The following is a 22,476-nucleotide window of genomic DNA, read 5'->3' as shown; positions in this document are numbered from 1 at the left end:
CCCAGGGGAGCCTGGGCAGCAGCAACGCCTGTGCCCCACAGCTGCTGTGGAGATCTGGCCACCACGGTCATCAGCCACACACAGCACTGGGCCAATTCCCCTGGACGAACGTGGGAGCCACCTGAACCCAGATGACAGGGGAACACAGACACAGTCTGACCTTGCTTCTTGGTGAAGGGACCAATCATTCAGGTGCCTACAGTTGTACCCAGTGCTCTGCATCTGATGTCTTACTCTGTGAGGAATTCCATTTCCTTTGTTCTGTGGATGAAAAACACAGGCTCAGAGATCAAGAGCTCAGTCACCTGGTTGTGAGCTGTGAGCAGGCGAGATGGGATTCAAATCCGAGTGGGCATGCCATCTCTGGAGACACACAAAACCTGAGCAGGATCACCATGCAACCCTGGACAAGTGACTTCGAGTCCTCAGCCTCCCATTTTCCTTATATTTAAAGGAGGAGGATAATACCAGCACATCCCTTGCAGAACTGAGTAAAGATTAAACAGGAAAGCACCACAGAGCACCTAAGAATGCCTGGTGCCTGGTAAACATGCCTGATACTCAGGAAACAATAATCGCGAGGTGTGCTGGGCTTCCCAGGTAGAAGGGAAAACTTCTGATTTTCAAAATTCTTAGTTCTAAATGCTTTACTCACTGAAATTTTGAGGGATACCGCTCCACTTCCACCAAGCCCTACTTGAACAAGGCCACCCCACCCTCAGCTACCCCAGAAAAGTCCCCTGATTATGAGCAACAGGTGCACAGGCACTCCTTACCCCACATGCCCACCTTAACCCAGCAAAGATGCAGTACGTGTAGAGAGAACATGTTGTTGAGGCCACTGAACACCTGCAAGTCTCTAGAATGCAATTCACTCTGGAAACAGATATGAAATGGGCAACAGGTGTCCCTTTACCCTCACACTCCACCCCTCCCTCCATGGTGCTCTAAGTTCTTGGGACAGAATCACCAGGCCCCAGCAGCTGTAATTCTGTCCCAGAGAACCCACACACCACTCCAGTGATGGTCACACTGCACCAACCTAAGGACAAGTCCCAAGTCAGTCCCCAGACCCTGCACTGAAAGGCACCATACAATACATTGTCACTTTACTAAAAACAGTATTTTTTATCTTCCTTATACAAAGCAGTCATGCATTGAAAACAACACATTTAATTTACAAATGGCCTCAAAGTTATTACCTCTCTTTTTTATTGGTTAAGATTTATTTGAAAGGAGGGGGTAGGGAGAAAAAGCACGTGCAAGTGAGTGCAAGCAGTGGGAAGGGTAGAGGGAGTGGGAGAGAATCCCAAGCCAACTCCCTGCTGAGTGTGGAGCCCAGACAAAGTCTCAACCCCAGGACCCTGAGATCATGACCTGAGTCAAAACCAGATTTAGGATGCTCAACCAACTGAGCCACCCAGGTGCCCCATACCTCCCTTTTCTTGCAGTATTTATATTCATGAAGCAAAGTAAAACATTGCCAATTTGGGCTATGCTTGTTTGGCTTTTTTTGATGATCACTTGGCCTGAATGGGGCTGATGTTTACTCTTATATTACCTACCAAGAAAGGGTTTACCAAGTAAATTAATCCAGACAAAATTTCTTGTCAATAAACATAAAGAGAAAGACGGCCCTGTACAATTGTTATTTCCCAAGAGCCCAAACTTCACAACCCTCCTTAAGGACACACACCCACAATGAATCCAGAGCCTAGAAATTTGTCAAGGAATGTGAATTTGTTTCCTAATATGAATATTCCTATTTGTCACTGGTGATTCTGGTTAACAGAATGTTCTCATTACCTGAAATCACCATATACTTCTGTATTTAAGTTACAATTCCCATCAGTCCCCAACTCAGAAATTTCACAAATCCTCCAATATCCACAGAAATGAAGGCATTTTTTTTTTTTTTGCAAATTTCTATTTCAGCAACCAAATCTCACAGACTGACCCAAGCTTGCCTCTCCTTGAAGAGCTGCACACACCCTGGGGTTTGCTGTTCCCCAAACTTGCCCTGACCTCCCAGGTGCTACTTCCAAGATGCCTTTCCCAAACTGCCCTCAATAGCAATTCTCTTTTCTCTTAAAATATAAACCCAAAACATTCCATTCATACCTCATTTTCTATCTCATGAGACAGTAAGTGATATATTTATCCTAACTATTCTCTGCTAGACACAAAACTACTTGGGGGCAGGGGCCGTGTTCTCCCTACAGGCTCCGTGCAGCCCCAAGGTTAGTAGGTGTGTATAGGATTCAGTCTGTGATGCTCCCGCCGCACTATTCATATTCAGCAGCAGGTCAGCCTCCAACAAGCAGCCCCTCCTCCTGCCCGGCTCTTGGTTTCCTTGCTCACCTCACCTCCTCAGTAAGAATAAGAGCTGATTCTGCCAAGGTGAACTTGTCCATCTAAGAGTCTCACCACCCCCTCACCCCCCATTTCATCTCCTTTGGTACTTCAACACATCTCTTTTCTCTCCAAACTTCAACTTCTCTTCTTTCATTAAAGGAAAACAAAAAAGCAGTTCTACCCCTTGAAACTGTTACCATCTCTTCCCTTCTCAATCCTGACACATTTCTTGAAGGAGTTGTTCTGGCCCTCCTGCCTCTTAGTGGTGCTTGCCACCCCCACCACTGCACCCAACATTCACTCGACATCCCCAGAGGTCTCTTCTAAATTATGGATCTGATTTTCATTTTACAAAGGGCCCTTTACATCTCTAGAAACTACTGTATCCTGGAAAAGCCATAGGGATGGAGAAATTAGGTGTCAATAGAAAAAGTATAAATACAGTGGCCTACATACAACCTCGATCTTTAGAATCAAGGCTTGCCAAAACTCATGTCACCTTAGAAACCAGCCCATCCATCCTCTTCCTTACACATATCTCCTCGCAGCCCTCCTAGCTACTTATTTCCAGGACATCCTCTGTAATCACTGTCCTGCCCAAATGGAACCTCCGCAGTCCTTTCATGGAGAGAACTTCCTTTTCCTCATTGTTCTACTGGAAATCTAACTTTCCTAGCACAGTCCTGCCAACCTTTTACTCCTCTTCAATTCAGGCCATCCATTCTCCCATACATCCCTTGTTCCAGGGAAGAGCCTACAAGGTCCTAATTGCTACCAACCATCCTCATGACACCATCCACATGCTGCCGGCTCTCACACTCCCACACTAAGCACCTTCCTCTTTCACGTCCATGACGAGAGACAGCCAACAATCAAATTCGTGACTCACCCAGCACTTCCCTCTGCTCCCTTCCCTGGCTCTGCTCCCTGCCGCCACTTTGGAGGACTGAGCCCTGGGATGCCATCTGTGGGAGCTCATCTAGTTCCAGAGCTTCAACACTCCCATGTCCGCAAGACTCCAGGCCCAGAAACTAAGAGTCCTCTCAGACTTCTCATCCCTCTCTATAATCCACACAGGAGAAACGATTTCATCCCTTTACAATCACATCTCATTTTTAGGAGTCATGAAAACATCAGAGACAAAGCTGAAAGTGACCCTGAGACATCACCTCATGTCCCCTTTGCTTTTATGCATGAAAGCATTAGTAAAACAGGGATGTGATAGACACTCTTCTTTATGATATGAAAGTTATCCTTTTTGAGCCTATGGTATGAGATAAAGAAAAAATCTCTCAAGTCTTTGTGCCTAGTTCTTGGCAAGGAACTTACAAAACCTTTAGCTTTTCCTGAGGGATGGGAGTGACTTTGTTATGCTAATGAGGTGGCTGCAGAGGGTCCCCAGATAGCTGCACCATGGGGGCTTGGTTACTGGAAAAAACCAAACACACGGGGCCATGCCGGGCCATGCTGACTTCTGGGGATAGAAGCAGGAGACTGAGTTCAATTGTGTGGCCAATGATTCCATCGATCATGCCTACAAGATGAAACTAACTAAAAACTCTGAACACAGAGGATCAGTGGAGCTTCCCAGGCTGTGAACACATTAATGTGCTGGGAGGGTGACATATCCCGATTCTCGGAGAAACGGCACAGAAGCTCTTTGTTCTCTACCAGACCTCACCCCAGGTGTCTCTTTGTGTGGTTGGTCCTAATTTGTATTTTCTGTAATAGGACTGTCAGAAGTAGAGCATTATCCTGACTTTTGTGAGTCTTTCTACTAAACTATCAAACCTGAGAGAAAAACAACAAATTGATAGCTAGTCAGGAGTGTAGTTGGCCTGCGGACCCCCCCTAAGTGTTGCTGGTTAAGCAAGGGTGGTTATGCGGGGACGGTACCCTCCAGCCCGTGGGGTCTCAGCTAACTCTGGGTGGCTATCGGCAGAGTTGAACAACAGTGCACCCAGCTGGGGTTTTACTGGAAGAGTCCCTACTGTACGCCAGGCACTCAACTGGGAACTCAGCTGCATATACTATCATCAAGGGAGCCCAGTGCCCTGCCTGCCACCTCTCAGAGTTAAGAATAAAGTGCACACACATGTTGAGAATTCAAAATAAATATCGCAGCCTTTCGTTCTGAATTTGAACAAGTCTACACCTCCTGGCAAGGCTCAAGATTGCTTTAAACTCAGTTCTTTCAAGAAATGGTTCTTATTGACATCTCCCTGGAAGTGGCCAAAGTGAGGCTGTCACTTGAAAATAACACCCAGACTTCAAAAGAGAGCTAAAAACTCTGTGTGGAGTGCCTTGCCTGTGGCCAATAAGAACTAGCCAGTGGTCACATGCCTGCGGCGGAGGAACAGAAGCGCGAGGCTCTATTCCTACTCTCACTGGCTTGCCAGGGCAGGGTGGCCACCAACCACCTGCAGAAGCCACCTGAATGCTGCTTCCAGGGCAAGGACTGCATCTAACACTCTCCTAAGTCATCTTGTGGGTGGTTAACTTTTTTTTTCCAGTAGTAATTAGAAAGTTTCGTTTAACTGTCCCAAAGTGCAACAGAAATAATCTTTACTTCTGCCATTAACAGCATTGTACATACAAGATAATTCCAGAACAATGTTTCCTGAGTGCAAAAATTGCACCTGCAAAGTCCAATATGGCAAAATAAGGACAGACACAGAGTCAAACTCCCTGAATGACGTGAAACATTACAGTTCCAATGTCTGATACTCAAATAAGCTTCTAGTGATGAGCTGGCTGGGACTGGACAGACATACAGGCAGGACAGACCCTGAGGGGCTTCCAGTTAATGTGCTCACCACTCCCACAGCAGGACAGCTGAGAAAGGTGCCCTGTTGGTTAAGATGCTGTTTCTTATCAGCTTGTGGAAATCCAGAAGAGGCCCAGGCTCTCTTGCTTCCTGAGCAGCGCTTCCCTGACTGTCCAGAGGGCAGCAGGAAATTGGGCTTCTGGCTTCTCTCTCCCCCTGGAGGCTGTGAGCGGACTTAACTTTAAAAAAAAAAAGTAGGAAGTACCATTTGTCCACGAATGTCCATGAGCTCTTTCCATTCCCCTCTTCCCACAGAGAAAACATGAATCTTATGTGAAATGTAAACAAACATATGAATTTTCAAGCTTTAGAATGAGAACAAACTCCCTCCAAATCAGAATCATTATCTGATCAACCAAATCACTCTCACTTAAAGGCTTCCAAAAATACTAATAATTTACTGAAAACTAATTTGCAAAGCAAGTTCCTGTGTGAAGAAAATAACAATGTGGCAGAAGTTGTTTTCTTAGAGACAAAAATTTTATTCCTATTTTGAAACAAGGATAATTAAGAAATAGGCCAATCATTTATATTTTATTATAGTTCTTATGTTTTGAAAATATACTGAAATGCTTAGAAACAGCCAAACATCAGTCATGTCATAGAGTAAAGCTTCCCAGAGAATTAAGCAGTAAAAAAGATATCAAATATCTTGTCACAGGCCAGGCTATAAAACCTGTGTCCCTTTCCTGAATTTTAGGTATATCTATTTGGATCCAAATTCTGGGGGAAATCAATGCAAATACTCAGTGGGTTTACTGGATACTTGATCATCTATATAAAAGTTCTGACAACAAAATTCAGGAAGACTTGTCTATGTTGTCCTCACCTGGAAGCTGCCTTGCAGGGTTATAGGCAGAGATCCTATGTGTAAGGAGACAGGTCTGCAGGGCTTGTGGTTAAAGCAAGGCTCTGGGAAAGGTCAGGCCCCAACACTATCAGCTGGCTGCTTTAGTGCTCACAAATCCTCACTCAGGAACCAGGAACCAGGAACCAGGGCTTCTCTTTGAGCTTCCCAGGGATGGAAGCCAGGAGAAGGGAGTATACATTAGAGAAGACCTCAGTGGTCATTCATGCTACACCTCATTCTACACATGGGGAAACTAAGTTCTGGGAAAGCAAAAGACTTTGCCTGATGTTCTTGAAGTTTCCTGCTCCAAGTCATACTTCCTCTCAAAAAGAAACCAGATTTTCAAAAGACCCATTAAGGTCAGCCTTATAATATTTGAGCCCTGAACTCACATTTGATTGAGGAAAGGCCTCTACTGGGAATCCTCAGGGCCTTCCAAGTAGGGCTGACCTAGTCTCTATCTGCCTTCGGGTAAATGGTTTGGTGGAGACGCCAGCTGAGCTCTGAGGCTGCAAGAACTGAAGACCAAAGCGTAAGTAAGGCTCATGTTGAAGAGATCAGAAAAGAGAGGAAAGCCCAGGATAGGGTGACCAGTGAATGGTAAGAGCGCCAAACTGTCCCTGAGGTCAGAGACCATGACACACATTTCCATAAAACTGGCATGTTTCTTAAATGTTTTTTGCTTGTTTGTTTCTTAAATGTTGAGTACAAATATCTGAGTTTGTCTCCTTCCCTGATGCTGTGGAACAGATCCACCACAGTGCTGTGCACAAGAGCTTCCCCCAACTCTTACTCCTAGCATCCTTCATAATCTTGCTCCCTCAAATTTATAGGATTGTCAGAATAAAAGTGATGAATCCAGTTCAGAATGCAGCCTTCATCCCATCAGAATTCTGAGTGTCAAAATTTTGATGGCAGTTGGGAAATACGCACAAAAGACTGGCCAAGCACAGAATGACAGACAGAGCTGTGTCCCAGAGTTGAAGACAGATTAATTTTGAAGCTTTTCTGCCTCCATCTTCTAGGTTATAAATGTCAGTGATTTGTCTTGCCTCTAAGCTTCATGTTTTAAACTGTACCCTTCCATGGTTACCACAGGCATTGTTTTATATAACCTACAGGAAATGAGTCACTTTATTTTTTTTTTAAGATTTTATTTATTTATTCATGAGAGACACAGAAAGGCAGAGACACAGGCAGAGGGAGAAGCAGGCTCCATGCAGGGAGCCCGTTGTGGGACTCGATCCCGGTCTCCAGGATCACGCCCTGGGCTGAAGGCAGATGCTCAACCACAGAGCCACCCAGGCATCCCACATGTCACTTTATGATAATGTAGCATTTTAGGATTTGTGGACTACTGCAGGCCTTACTCAATTCAATGGGTTGGCCAGAGAATAAAAACTTATCTGGGGAGGGCAGGGGCAAAGAAAGAGAATCTTAAGCAGGTTCCACACTCAGCATGGAGCCTGACCTGAGGCTCAATCTAACAACCCTGAGATCATGACCTCAGCCAAAATCAAGAGTCAGACTCTTAATCGACTGAGCCACCCAGGTGCTCCAGGGAATACAGACTTTAAGACAGTTATTCTCAGTTGTTAAATGTTTGAAAAACTAGAAATCTGATTTTATGTTTCAGCTATTAAATGTCTCAGTAAGCACCAAATTTATCAATAAGCATTAAAATGATCAGCTTGTCAATTTCACATCATTACTAGATTTATCAATAAGCATGTGATGAAACCGAAACCAAATGGACTCTAGAGAGAGGCACCAAAAGGTGCAAGCAGCAGCCCCTGTGAGGCAGGTCTAGCTCTCACCACTGACCCAGCAGTCAACCCAGCCCCTGGCACATAGGGGCTTGAAGGCATGGCTGCATGGACAGCTGACAAAAATGGAAGAGGATGAGCATTTTCTAATCACCCACAGAGTCCATTTCTACTTGAATTAATCAAAAGGCCTGTTTTGAAGGTTTACTTAGGTAGTTTATCAGCTGAATAGGATACGATCTAGGTTTGTAACCCAAGTGGCCTTTCAAAGCCTCCTTCCTCATGCTGCCGTCATAAACAGGACTGCTGGAAGAACGATCGGGGAGGAGCGAGGGTCACCGTCCCACCGCTCACCTGCCATGTCGATGGCAAAGGGCCTGTCTGCTCTCCAGCCAGTGTACCAGCCCACGACCTTGCCGTTCTCCACCAGCGGACGTTCGTAGCGCCGCCCGCCGACCAGGCCCACCGGCCAGACGGAGACTTTGCGGGTAGTTCGCATCTAGAAGAGGGGAAAAGAGACGTGGTTTAAGTTTCCTTAGGGAACACAGCTTGAAGGGAGGCCCGAAATGTGAACCACTTAGGAGAAATGCGGTGGGGTGGGCGGTAGATTCTCAAAAGCTGAAGGTTCCGGACAGAACCCTGTCCTGGCGACTGTGCCCAACTCTCGGCTGCGCGGTGCCATCCGCCACCCTCTGCCACGAGTCAGCTGGTGGCTCAAGGCTTACGAGAAATAAAGTGGGCGTCAATATCTGAACATCACTGAGGTGAAGCTAAGCCGTGACCCTCAAAAATATTTTCTACCTGTTTCAAAGTGGAATCTTAATATTTTGCACCTTCAGAACTGAGAGTGTTGACTTCCCTTTAGGAAACTTTATTGCTCAGTAACAGCAAAAATTTCACTCAGAGAAGCCACAGGAGTTGCCTTTCTATGAATTTTTTATTTGTACAGACACAGAAATATCGGCTGGGGGTGTTAATAAAGGCATCCAGGGATAGAACAGGTATCAGGCATTCTCCAGAGTGACAAAAAGAAAAACCTACCTTACATTCTGCCTTTCAAGGGAAATTGGGCCCAAACAAGAGGAGAGGACACGTCATGCAGGCAGCTGGGGAAGCTGGCCCTCTTCCAGCACACAGTGTAGTATCTGGGGACTTCTGGTTAAAGACAGCCCTCAAATGAAAGTTACTTGCTGGATTTAAGGGGAAAGACATGTTCATGACAAAGCTTCCTGATACTGGGCAGCATTCTGGGGAGACACTACCATCACCACCACCTTCTAAGATACGTGTCAAACAGAGCCATAGGCAGCCCACATGACACCTTGTGCAAACTAGAAGCTTCCCTTTTCCTGGCACACACCTATGCAGGGGCCTGTGGCTTGGCCATTAAAGCACAGGCTGATTTCAACTCCACTCGCCCTCTCAGCTGGGGGTGTCCTTGGGCGTAACCTATATAGCTGCATTTGATGGGCCTGTTGTAATGACAATTTCAACACCAAAGGTTTTTTTTTTCCCCCTCAACACCAAAGCTTTGTCTTTTATCTGCTATAGAACAGGGTCGTGATCAGTTAACCAATGGTTAAAATAATGATTATCAATCGGGTTTTTTTATGAAAGAAAAATTATATACTTGGGAAATATTTTCAAATATAATTCACATGAAAAGTCTTATTAATAAAGAGTAAAAATAACTAGAAGCTTCCATTTGCCGGGCATTCCAATTTCACTTATTAATTTCCCACCTGACTCCAGAAAGAAGATTAAAGGGCATGAAACATTTCAGGTAATAAAGATCTCACCGTATTAGTCTTCCACAAATTTGGAATTATTTTTATAATCTATTACTTTCTCAGTAAATTAATCTCCATTACCTTGTGCTCATACTAACTTATATGATGATTTTTAAAAATTCTTACTGAGGCATAACTAATTGGAGGAAAGAGTTAATAGTTCTGAGACTACTGTCTAAGAAACTTGCTTAGTAGACTAGCCCTTGGCTGGCATCTGGGAACCTGGCTTTTGAAACAGTCTCTATACTGATAAAGTTGTTTTGCCTCCCTGGGGGCACTGAACACCAGTTTTCCTTTTGGGAATCCGAAATATTAGAGGGCAGGAGGTGTCTATGTGATCAGCCCCCATAAAACATTCTGAATGCTCAATGTTACATGGGCTTCCCAGGGCATAAATATTGCACATCTGTAGTTACAGTTTTGCTGTCAGAGAGAAGATGTGCTTGTGTGATCCCTCAGAGGAGGGGAAAAAACATAGAAAATCTGCACATGGATTCTTCAGACCCTTCTTCCTGGTGTCTTTTTCCCCCTCACTGGTCTGGCTATGTATCCTTTCTGTGTTACTAAATAAATCTAAGCCACAAGTACGACTATATGCTGGGTGCTAAGTGTCCTAGTAAATCACAAAATGTGTGGCTGATCTTAGGGGAGCCCTGAAAGAATAAAATGTAACTTTTAAAGTGTAAAATTTGATACATTTTGATACATGCACATAGCCATGAAACCATCACCACAATGATGAACAGATTCATCATCCCCCAAAGTTCCCTTGTGCTCATTTTTAAATCCCTCTCTCCCATCACTCTCCCCTCCACATCCCCAATCCCCCTACTCTATACCACGGAACTCCCAGTCTATGCATAAGTTTGCATTTCGTAGAATTGTATACAAATGGAATCATACAGTGTATACACGTATTTTCATTTGGCTTTTACTCTGTACAACCATAAAGCTTCATCCATGCTATAATGTTGTGTTATCAATAGTTAATTCCTTCAAATTACCAAAGAATATTTTTTTGAATGGATGTGCCACAGATTGTTCTTGTTTTTATCTATTTGCCTGTTGACAGACATTTGGGCTGTTGCAAACTTCTGGCTATTATAGATGAAGCTGCTGTGAACATGTGTGTACATATGAACTTCACTTTTTTTGGGGATAGATATCTAATGGAATAGCTGGATCACATGGTATGTATACATTTAACTTTTAAAGAAACTGCTAAATTATTTTTCAAAGTGGTTGCACCATTTAACATTCTCACTAGCAGTGTATGAGAGTCCCAGTTACTCCACATCCTCATCAACATGTGGTGTGGTCAGTGTTTAATTTTAGCCATTCTAATAGACATTAGGAGTTTCTTGTGCTTTTAATTTGCATTTTTCTAGTGACTAATGATGTTGATGTTGACTATCTTTTCAGGTGCTTATTTGCCATCCATAATCTCTCCTTCATTGAAATATTGTTCAAATTTCTGCCTATTTTAAAAACTATTTTCTTACTATTGAGTTTTGAGTTATTTATATATTCTGCATACAAACTCCTCAGATGATTTATGATTTGTAAGTTTTTATGATTTAATATCTATAATAAATGTTTTATATTTATGACTTATATTTTATCCCATTCTGTGGCTTATAATGTTCATTCTCATAATAATGTATTTTGAAAAATAGAACTTTTAATGTTGATAAAGTCCATCCAATTCATCAATTTGTTCTTTCATGGATCATGCTCTTGATGTTGTATCTAAAATCTCTGCCTAACTCAGGGGCATCTGGGTGGCTCAGCTGGTTAAGTGACTGTCTTGCTTTCAGCTTAGGTCATGATCTCAGGGTCTTGGGATTGAGGCTTCCCACCCCTACCCCTGGCAGGCTCTGCGCTCAGCATGGAATCTGCTGGAGGTTTATCTCCCTTTCCCTCTGCTCCTCTCCTTCTTGTGCACATGCTCTAAAATAAATAAATCTCAAAAAATAAAAAGAAAATCTTTGCCTAACTCAAAGTCATGAGTTTTCTCCTCTACAAGTATTACAGTGGTAGGTTTTACATTCAGGTTATGGTCTATTTTGATTTATGAGTATGGTATGAGAGACTAACTGTGCCACCCAAGCACCCCTGAAGTTCTTTTCTTTATCCTTCCTGCATTTGGATATCCAATTGTTCCAGCCACAATATGTCAATGGACAGTTCAGAACAACTGAACTGTCTTTGCCGCTTTGTCAAAAATCAGGTGCCATGTATGGGGGGATTTATTTATGGATATTCTCCTCTAACCTGCTGGTCTAGTTGGTGATCTTAGTGCTAACACCCTGTCCTGATTTACTGTAGCTTTGTAACAACTCTGGTCGTCACACAGCATTTGTTCTTCTTCATCGAAGTTGTTTTAACTGTTTTAACTCCTTTTTTTCTTTCCATATGAGCTTCAGAGACACTTTTTCCATTAGGGCAAATTTTGACTGGGATTGCATTAAATCTATATGTCAATTTGGTGAGAACTGATACTTAACAAAATCAAGTCTTCAAACCCACAAACATGATTCATATTTTAAATTTTCCTCAGCAATGTTTCTGCAATTTAATTCTCGAATCAATATTAACATTTAATGTTCTGTGTCCTAGGTCTTCTCCATTGGTGAGGGGAAAAAAACCCAGAAAATTTACTAAAATTTCCACAGAAATAGAGCCCTCTCCCCAACTCACACCATCTTCAAACTCCTGTTCCCTCCCATGCTGCAGAAAATGTAAGCATTTCTATTTTTTTTGTCTTATGTATCAAACATGCCAAACCTATGAAGAAACTAAAATCTAATACATGTGGTTTTCTTAAATTGACACATGGCCTTATATCTATCTATAAGGCACTAAAAATAGTACTGTTCTTGATATTTTCATAAAATGTCTATGATTTTTCAGCTTCTAAATTGCTTTTGCCCAGAGCACTAACTTTCTAAATCTGCTAAACACCGGTCAACAAAACCCACCTCAGCCTTGTGTGTCCTCTTGAAAATGCCTAGGTTGTGCCCTGCATACACATCAGGGGCCAGAAAATTCTTGATAAACACCAGGTAGTAAGTGAAACGTGGACCACGTGTAATAAGCAGTGTGTGCCTGTGCAGCACAAGGGATAAACTCACAATCAAGAGAAGCGGACAGACCATAAACAAACAGAAGTTAAAAATGCTTTTGAAATAGGAATGGAGAAATCATCAAGGAGAATAATAAACCACAACTGTGAGACCACGAGAGTAAGGGAATTAAACATAGCTGAGCACGTCTTGTGGCAGCCTTTTCACTTAAGCTGAGCCATGAAAGACATGTAGGATTTGGCCCACAGACTTCAGAATAGCCTCAGGTTCTAGGTAATGAGATGAATCAAGAAGCAAAACTTCACATTTCTGTGCCAGTTTCTTGCTAGAAAATGCAGGTTTTGCTGAACACATTCCAAATTTCTAAGAACAGCTCAGAGCTAACACTTACTTGCATTTTGTTTTTACCCCCAGAGAACTGGGTGTTAAAAGATGAAGGAAGGAGTAATTATTTGAACGCAGGTGAGATGGCAGGATTATGTTTCCAAGTGTGCTAAATTAAAAAAAAAAAGTGTGTCATTTAAATAGTTTAATACTTTGGAAAGATCCAGATGCCCCTGCCATGTGCGCACGGCTCTGAGAGTCAATGTGGAATGCTTCATCAGAGTTAGACACACAGCCCCTCGGTACACCACCACTATACTACATAGAATGTGTCAGACATTTCAAAGGAAAATAGCACAGCTATTTACAGAACTTCTTCATTTCACCCCTGGGAGCTATCCTTTGTTCTGTGTCCTTTTCACTCAATCTATGCTCTTTAAGGATTCCTTGGCAGCCACCTTCTTTTCTGAGAAAGGGCGGGGGAGGGGGAACAAAACAATGACTGCTACTATTAAAAGTAAAAGCACTTTCATATAACTAAAATACTCTCAGTATTTAAAAGTTTTGTCACATTCTTAACACAAAATAGTAGTTACATAACAGGCACAACTTCAAGTGCCTGGTGTGAGCTCCAATCTAAAACAGAGCACTAAAGCACTACATATTAAGATAAAGATGAAGCAATTCACATATTTATAACAGTTACAATATTACAATATTACAAATAGATCCCCAAAGCATTCTCTTCCTATCTATTCAATGCCAAAGTCATAATCTGTCATTTATTCCTCCCACCATGACCCCAATTAAATGGACAAGACTTGGAGAACAATGTTAACCAGGCAAAATCATGGGCAGAGTAATTTCCATAAACCCAATGGCTACAAAGGACACAAAAGAAACATCTGGTCTATCTCCACACTCATCCTAAATGCCATTTAAACTATCCTAAGGCAGGGGTGCGTAGGTGGCTCAGTTGGTTAAGCATCTGACTCCTGGTCTCAGCTCAGATCTTGAACTCAGGGCTCTCCATCGCTGTGGAGCCTATTTAAAAAAACAAACAAATAAACTATCTCAAGGCAGGTAGTGGTTATCTTCATCTCCTCCAGGAAAGGAGGAAGATAACTACTTCCCACACTGGAGGCTGGTGACCCTTACCAACAATCAGCCCCTGGTTTCTTTTAGCCAACTATTGTTTTCCCGCAGCAGCTTTAAGCTGCATCCTTTTGGTCCCTCCTTGGGGGATAACTAACAGCCAGCTCCAGGGACTGGAATACTTCAGAAGATCACACGTAGGTGATCATCAGAATGCCCTTAGAGTAAAACAGAAAAAGTTTAACAAATGCCTTTGGCTTCCTTTAAGATATACCACTAAGGTGAAATCTTGCCTTATTTTTTTCCAAAGGGAACTGAATAAAGTTCTTGATCTCCTGAATGTAAAACGCTATAGGCAACCTCAAGGAGAATTACAATAAAGAATGGCACTCTGTATCTTGCTTTTTTAACTAACAGTTTCAGCGAGAAAGAAAAACACCCTAAATCCAGTAAACTGAAGACACAAATGAAAGAGCCGGACAAATATAAGGAAGGAATACAGAAATGATGACCTGGAGCCAAGGGTCCTTTTCCAATTTCAATAAACATCTGATATTTTCCAAACACAGAAACTATATTACATAATCCAACATACCCATAAAATTCTTTGGGAACAAGTTTGAAAATTAAAGTCCTATCTATCTGCGCTTTCTTTCTTGCAATCTGCCCTCTAATGATTTTAGCATCCATTTCCTTCAACTAATTGGTACTTGGCTCAATACTATTCATTCCAGTGGTCTTCACATATCTTTATATTGCCTTGAATCTTTTTTTGCCTATTTCCACAGCATGAACTTTTGAGGTGTATAAAGTAGCTAAGAATTCTGGAAAGCAGGAATGTTCCTAATGTTATATTCTAAACCCATCTCCTATGTCATTGGGTAGAAGATCACGTCTAAGACTTCTTCCATACCTGCTGTATTTTTTCACTAAACACCTATCACATAATATGTATCTGGTGCTGGGGTAGGCCCTAAGCAAGGCTGACAAGGCCCTTGCCTACCAAGCCAACATTCCAAGAAAGAAAAAGCAGTAACACATCAAATTGCAAAATTACTTAATTTCTATGCTAATAAGGGCTGTAAAGACAATGCTACAGGAACATGTTGCAGAGGATCTGACATGATATGTGATCTGCTGAGGTTTCCTTGAGGACATCAGCCTGAGCTAAGCCTAAAGCCTGAAGCATCAACCAATGTGGACAGGAAAACCAAAAATATTCCAGGAAGAAAAGAATTTGGGTGTCCTGACAGGAACATTTCCCTGCATTCCTTAATAATAATAATAATAATAATAATAATAATAATAATAATAATAATAAATAGTAATGATAATAAAGATCTATTGTGGACAATGGATGCTAGGAGTCAAATTTCTCGCTGTTGGAGTAAGAATTTACAGATAAGAAGAGAAGGCTAGAATGATCCATGTAGTTATGGATTAGAGCTGGAGACATCAATATGAATTCGTACTTAGCTGAACACTGACATGGTTGTACAGATACATGTGTGTACATGGGTTAGTACCACCACACATATATTTCCTTGCTCTATCAGTGACAGGGCCCAGAAACAATGGCACTCCAGTGGCAACGAGCCCACTTAGTGCCCAGATCTTGGTTTCTAATATCATACTTTAATAGAAGGAACTGGAGCCACTTGCAGAAAGAAGTACCTGATTCTAGGTCTGGGGCAGAAAATATACAAGACCTATCCCAAGGTATCTTTAGAGCCAGAAAGTAAGGAACTGCTCAAAAATGAAAACAAATAAAAGCTGCACATTGAAGGGGGGGTGTAAAAGACACACAGGAGTCAGCTGAAAATTCCAATTGGCCAATGCTGGTCAAATTGTGAGCAATGAATTAAAGACTATTAGATTACATCCTAAAGTGTAAAGTAAATACTAACTACTAATATAACCTGAAACATATAAACGATTAAACAAATAAGTAAATGGACAATAGACAAATCTCCCATTAAGAGGTATTTTTGAAAAATTTACGTAGATAATCCCCCAACAAGGAGGTGGAACAGATTCCTTAGGTATGAGCTGCACACAGTAACTTCCTTCCAAAAGAACAGCCTGGAAGGAAGTTTGGAGGGGGGGGATGTGCTATACAGTAAAGATATCTGATGAGACTACCTCAGCTGAATGAACAAAGTTAACATCAACCCTGATAAATCATGTCGACAGTACATATTCTTCTTATGATGTACTGAGGAAGACGACCTCTGTGGTCTTTCCTAACACCATTCTCCAATAAAAGGGACTGGGGGCTCCTTGGAGAAATGGCAGATTCTAGGAGTGGGGCAGACTACACGAGGTGAGCTTGAAGCATCTTATAGTACCAGAAAGTAAGGAAGTGTTAAAAGACAAAAACTTCAAGCAATCCTACATTGATGGAGGTATGTCAAAAGAATACAGCCAGCTGAAAGAGCTCCCAATGACCAGAACCAGAACAACTTGAGTTATAAAATAATGTTGATTCTTGGTACCCTTAACAGGATGTTATGAACTTAGCACTTTACCACTGTGATCTTCTTCCTGAAAACCTATAACCTCACAATCTACTCATGAGAAAAAACCCATCAAATTCCAATAGAGAGGCATCCTATAATACATCTAACCAGTGCTCAAAACCATCAAGGTCATCAATAACAAGGAAAATCTGAGAAACTGTCACAGCCAAGAAGAACTTCAAAAGACATGATAACTAGATGTAATGTGGTATCTACGATGGGATCCTGAAAAAGAAAGGCCATCATGTACAGATCAAGAACATGTGTATAAAGAATATACTTAATACTGGTTCATTAACTTTAATACATGCATTATACTAATGTAAAATGTTAATAAAAGAGGAAACTGGGTATGGAGTATAGGGGAACTTTCTAGTATCTCCTCAGTTTTTCCATAAATCAAAAAGTTTTCTCTTTTTTGGAGAGAGGCAAGATGGAAGAGTAAGAGATGGGGGAAGATCCTGAGCTCACCACCTCCCAGGAACAAACCAAGGCAACTACATATAGTGCAACTCACTCTGAAAATGACCTGAAGACTAGGAGAACAGACCTTCCACAGCTAAAGTCATAAGGAGAAGGCCACATTGAATAGGGTAGGAGAGGCAGACATGCAGCTAGAAAGAAGCCAAACCTCCAGTGCGATTACCCATAAGGAGGGACATCATAAACATGAAGTAGCAAAGAGATCAAGCTGCACACCAGGAATGCCCAGCCCTGAGGATCTGCACTGGGAAGATAAGTCACCATAATGTCTGGCTTTAAAAAAATCAGCAGGACTGAACTCCAGGAGAGCCAGAGGGGCTATAGGAAACCAACTCTGCTTTAATGAGCCAGCACACTGTATCATTCTGCATGAGACCCTGCACAGAAGTAGCAGTTTGAAAAGTACCTGGGTTACATATGAAGATTTACTAATTTTTAGTACCTATGCCACAGAGCCAGGGCTCTGCAGGAACTTTCTCCAGGGACTGAAGTGCTGGTGGGCACCAGTTTTTTTGGTCTCCTTTAGCCCACATAACCAAGTTCCCCTGTCCTGGCACTCCCCTCTTCAGAACTCCTCCCCAATCTTCCTACCCAGGCAGGTACCCCTCAAAATGAATCCCACCCCACCACACCCAGCAAGCACCCCCACACCCCTTTGGTGTGTCCCCAAAGGAACTACTTCCCAGAATGGGGAGTAGCTAACCCCAAGCAACAGCACTCTCAATATCTGCAGCTGGGGCTCTCAGCTAGCTGTGCCACAGGAAAGTTATGGCCACCAGTGCACCCACAGCAGTTGTGGCTGATCACTGCAGAGAGCAAGGCTGAGGACAGCAGCTTCCACCAATGCACATGCAGAAGCTGCAACAGGGCTTCTCAGCACACATGTAGGGGACAAGCAGTACCCACCAGTGCACCAGTGCAACACTCACGGCTCAGCCACAATAGTGGGGTACAAGCAGCCCACTGGAGGAGATACCACTGGGGCATCTGGTTCTGGTGATTGGGGGAATTGAAGTATGAGGCACCGTATTTTCGAGAACAGGAATGTAGCTAACTTACCTAACACACAAACACACAGAGAAAAATCCAACAAAATGAAGAGACAGAGAACTAGGCTCTAAATTAAAGATGAAGACAAATCACAGAAAAAGAGCTAAACTAAATGAAGAAAAGCAATGTACTTGATAAAAGAGTTCAAAGTAATAGTCATAAAAATACTGAACTGGAAGGGAAATGGATGAAATCAACGAAAACTTTAAAAAAGAAAAAAATGTTTTAAAAGTCAGAGCTAAAGAACACATATCTAAAATAAAAAATACACTAGACAGAATCAACAGCAGATTAGAGAATGCAGAAAAATATATCAGCAATCTGAAAGGGCAGTGAAAAGCAAAAAAAAAAAAAAAACTGAATAGCAAAAAATTTTTTAAATGAGGACAGGTTAAGGGATCTCTGGGACAATATCAAACATAATAATATCTGTATTACATGAATGCCAGAATAAAAGGAGTAAAAAAGGAAGAAATTTATTTGAATAAATAACTGAAAACTTCCTAATCTGAGGAAGGAGACAGACATTCAGATCCAAGAAGCAGAGAGAGCCCCAAACAAGATGCACCCAAGGAGGTATACACCAAGACACATAATATCTAAAATGGCAAAAAGTAATGAAAGAGACTCTAAAAAGCAGCAAGAGAAAAGCAAAAGTCCTATATAAAGGAAACCCCATAGGGCTATCAGCCAATTTTTCAGCAGAAACTTTGCAGGTCAGAAGGGGTAGCAGGATATATTCTAAGTGCTGAAAGGAAAAAAAACAACAACCAGGACTACTTTACATCCTGTAGGATTATCATTTAGAACTGAAGGAAGAGTTTCCCAAACAAACGTTTAAAAAGTTTATCAACACTAAACTGGTCTTACAAGAAATATTAAAAGGGCTTCTTAAAATGGGAAAGAAAAGGCCATAACTAGAATTAAATTATAAAAGGAAGGAAATTGATATAGAGAACTGATGCTTACCAGAGGAGAGGTGGTTGGAAGGATGAGTTAAATAAGTGATGGGGATTAGGTAGTACACTTGTTATGATAAGCACTGAGTGATGTATGAAAGTGCTGATTCACTCTATTGTACACTTGAAATTAATAAAACTGTGTGTTAACTATAATTAAAATATTTTTTGTAAAAAGTAAGATAACTGGTAAAAGCAAAGACATAGTAAAAATAGAAGATCATTCACTTACAAAGCTAGTATTAAGGTCAAAACACAGAAGTGCTATAATGAATTATATCTATAAAAAACTCTCAATGGATATACATACAAATAGGCATAAAATATGGCATCTCATATACAAAATGAAGAGAGGAGAATGAAAATGTAACACTTCTAAGAATGTGTTCAAACTTAAGCAATCATCAACTTAATATACACTGCTAAATATATAGAAGTTATATATAAACCTCATGGCAACCACAAACCAAAAACTTATAATAGATTCATAAAAATAAAGATAAAATAATTCAAACATAATGTGAAAGAAAGTCATCAATCACAAGGAGGGAGAATAGGAGAAGAAAGGAAAAGAGAAGAACTACCAAAAATAAAAAAAATTAAAAAGATAAATGATAACAACAAAATGGCAATAAGTACATACCTATCAATAATTACTATAAATGTAAATGGCCTAAACACCCCAAAAGGGTGACTGAATTGATAACAAAACAGGACCCATCTATATGCTGCCTCTAAGGGACACACTTCAGACCTAAACATAATACAGACTGAAAGCAAAAAAATGAGAAAAGATAATCCATGTATATGGGAGCCAAAAAAAAGCTGAGGTAGCAATACTTAGACAAAACAGTCTTTAAAGCACAGCTATAACAAGAGGCATTACATAATGACAAAGGGATAATTCCAGCAAGACACAGCAATCATAAATAACTATATATCCAACACAGAAGTACATCAAAATGCAAGCTAAATATTAACATATTTAGAAGAAATTGGCAGTAATACAATAATAGCAGGAAATGTTAACACCAAACTTGTATCAATGGATAGATCATCTAGACAGAAAATCAATAAGGAAACAGTGGCTCTGAATAACACATTAGACCAGATGGACTTAACAGATATATACAGAATATTCTATCCCGAAAGGGCAGAATATACATTCTTTTTAAATGCACATGTAACATTATTCAGGAGTGATTACATGTTAGATCACAAAATAAGTCTCAATAAGTTTAAGAAGACTGAAATTATATTATGCATCTTTTCCAACCACAATGGTATAATACCGGAAATCAATTACAATAAAAGAACTAGAAGAAACAAAAATGCAGCACTAAACAGCACGATACTAAACAACCAAGAGCTCAACAAAGAAATCATAGAGAAAAAAAAAATACCCAGAACAAATGGAAATGGAAACACACTGGTTCAAAATCTTTGGAACACAGCATAAGCAGTTCTAAGAGAAAATTTACAGCAATGCAAGGCCTATCTTAAGAAAGAAGGGATCCCTGGGTGGCGCAGCGGTTTGGCGTCTGCCTTTGGCCCGGGGCGCGATCCTGGAGACCCGGGATCGAATCCCACGTCGGGCTCCCGGTGCATGGAGCCTGTTTCTCCCTCTGCCTGTCTCTGCCTCTCTCTCTCTCTCTCTGTGACTATCATGAATAAATAAATAAAATCTTAAAAAAAAAAAAAAAGAAAGAAACAAAATCTCAAATAAATATTCTAAACTTACAACTAAAGAAGCCAGAAAAAGAACAAAGCCCAAGTTTGGTAGAAGAAAAAAATAATAAAGATCAGAGAAGAAATAAATGAAATAGGGACTAAAAACAATAGAAAAGATCAATGAAACTAAGAGCTAGTTCTTTGAAAACAAAATTGATAAACCTTTAGACAGACTCAGGGAAAAAATACTCAAGTGAAATCAGAAATGAAAGAAAAGAAATACATTCAAATATACTAAAAAATACAAAGAATTATGAGACTACTACAAAAAATTATATGCTAACAAATTAAACCACCTAGAAGAAATGGGTAAATTTTTAGATACACACAAACTTCCATGACAGAATCAGGAATAGAAAATCTGAACAGGCCAATTACTAGTAACCAAATTTAATCAGTAATCAAAAAATTCCCAACAAACAAAAGTCCAAGACCAGATGGCTTCACAAGTGAATGCTACCAAACATTTAAAGACAACTTAATAACCATCCTTCTCAAACTATTCCAGAAAACAGAAGAGGAAGGAATGTTTCCAAATTCATTCTATGAGATCAGCATTACCCTGGTACTGAAACCAGAAAAAGATACTACAAAAAAAGAAAATTACAGACCAGTATCTTTGATAAACATAGATGCAAAAATCATCAACAAAATATTAGCAAACCAAATTTAAAAATACACTAAAAGTATCATTTACCACAATCAAGTGGGATTTGTTCCAGGATGCAAGATAGTTCAATATATGCAAACTGATAAACATGATATGCCACATTAACAAAATGAAGAATAAAAGTCATACAGATGCAGAAAAACCATTTGACAAAATTCAATATCTCATGACAAAAACTCAACAAAATGAGTATAGAAGAAACATACCTCAACATAATAAAGAGCATACATTACAAACCCACAACTAACATCAAACTCAATGGTGAAAAGGTGAAAGCTTTTCCTCTATGACCAGGAACAAGAAAAGGATTCCCATTCTCAGCACTTTTATTGAGTATAGTACTTGAAGTCCTAACCACAGCAATCAGACGAATAAGAGGCATCCGAATTGGTAAGGGAAGAGTAAAATCATCACTACTTGTGGATAAAATGATACTATATAGAAAACCCTAAAGATTCCATCAAAAACAATGTTAGAATAAATGTATTCAGTAAAGTTGCAGAATACAAAAACCAACAGATGGAAATCTGTTGCATTTTTTATACACTAATAACAAACTAGAAAAAGAAATTAGGAAAATACCATCCACAACTGCATCAAAAAGAATAAGATAACAGGGCACCTGGATGGTTCAGTTGGTTGAGCATCTGACTTCAGCTCAGGTCATGATCTCAGGGTCCTAGGACTGAGCCCTGTATCAGGATCCATGCAAAGTGGGGAGTCTGCTGCTCCTTCTCCCTCTGCCCCTCCTGCTGCTCATGCATGTGCTTTTTCTCAAATAATTTTTTTTTAAAAGAATAACATATCTAGGAATAAACTTAACCAAAGAGGTACAAGACCTGTACTCTGAAAACTATGGTACTGTTGAAATAAAAGATGACACAAACAAATGGAAAAATACATCATGTTCATGGACTGGAAGACCCATTAAAATGTCCATACTACCCAAAGCAATTCACAGATTCAGTGTG

The 22,476-nt window shown here is 40.7% G+C and overlaps 1 protein-coding gene across 1 annotated transcript in view; it reads right to left on the bottom strand.

The window, feature by feature from the left end:
• B3GAT2 (beta-1,3-glucuronyltransferase 2) overlaps nt 1-22,476 on the bottom strand; it is a 78,331-nt gene that overhangs the window by 17,304 nt on the left and 38,551 nt on the right. Inside the window, exon 2 of the mRNA XM_041743098.1 lies at nt 8,153-8,297. Within this exon, the coding sequence (XP_041599032.1) occupies nt 8,153-8,297 (145 nt within the window). The remainder of the gene's footprint in view (nt 1-8,152; nt 8,298-22,476) is intronic.

Source organism: Vulpes lagopus, chromosome 1 (genome assembly GCF_018345385.1).
Source record: "Vulpes lagopus strain Blue_001 chromosome 1, ASM1834538v1, whole genome shotgun sequence".
In the NCBI taxonomy this organism is placed as follows: Eukaryota; Metazoa; Chordata; class Mammalia; order Carnivora; family Canidae; genus Vulpes; species Vulpes lagopus.
Note: the sequence above shows the minus strand (reverse complement) of the source record. Positions and strands in the feature narration are given on the sequence as shown.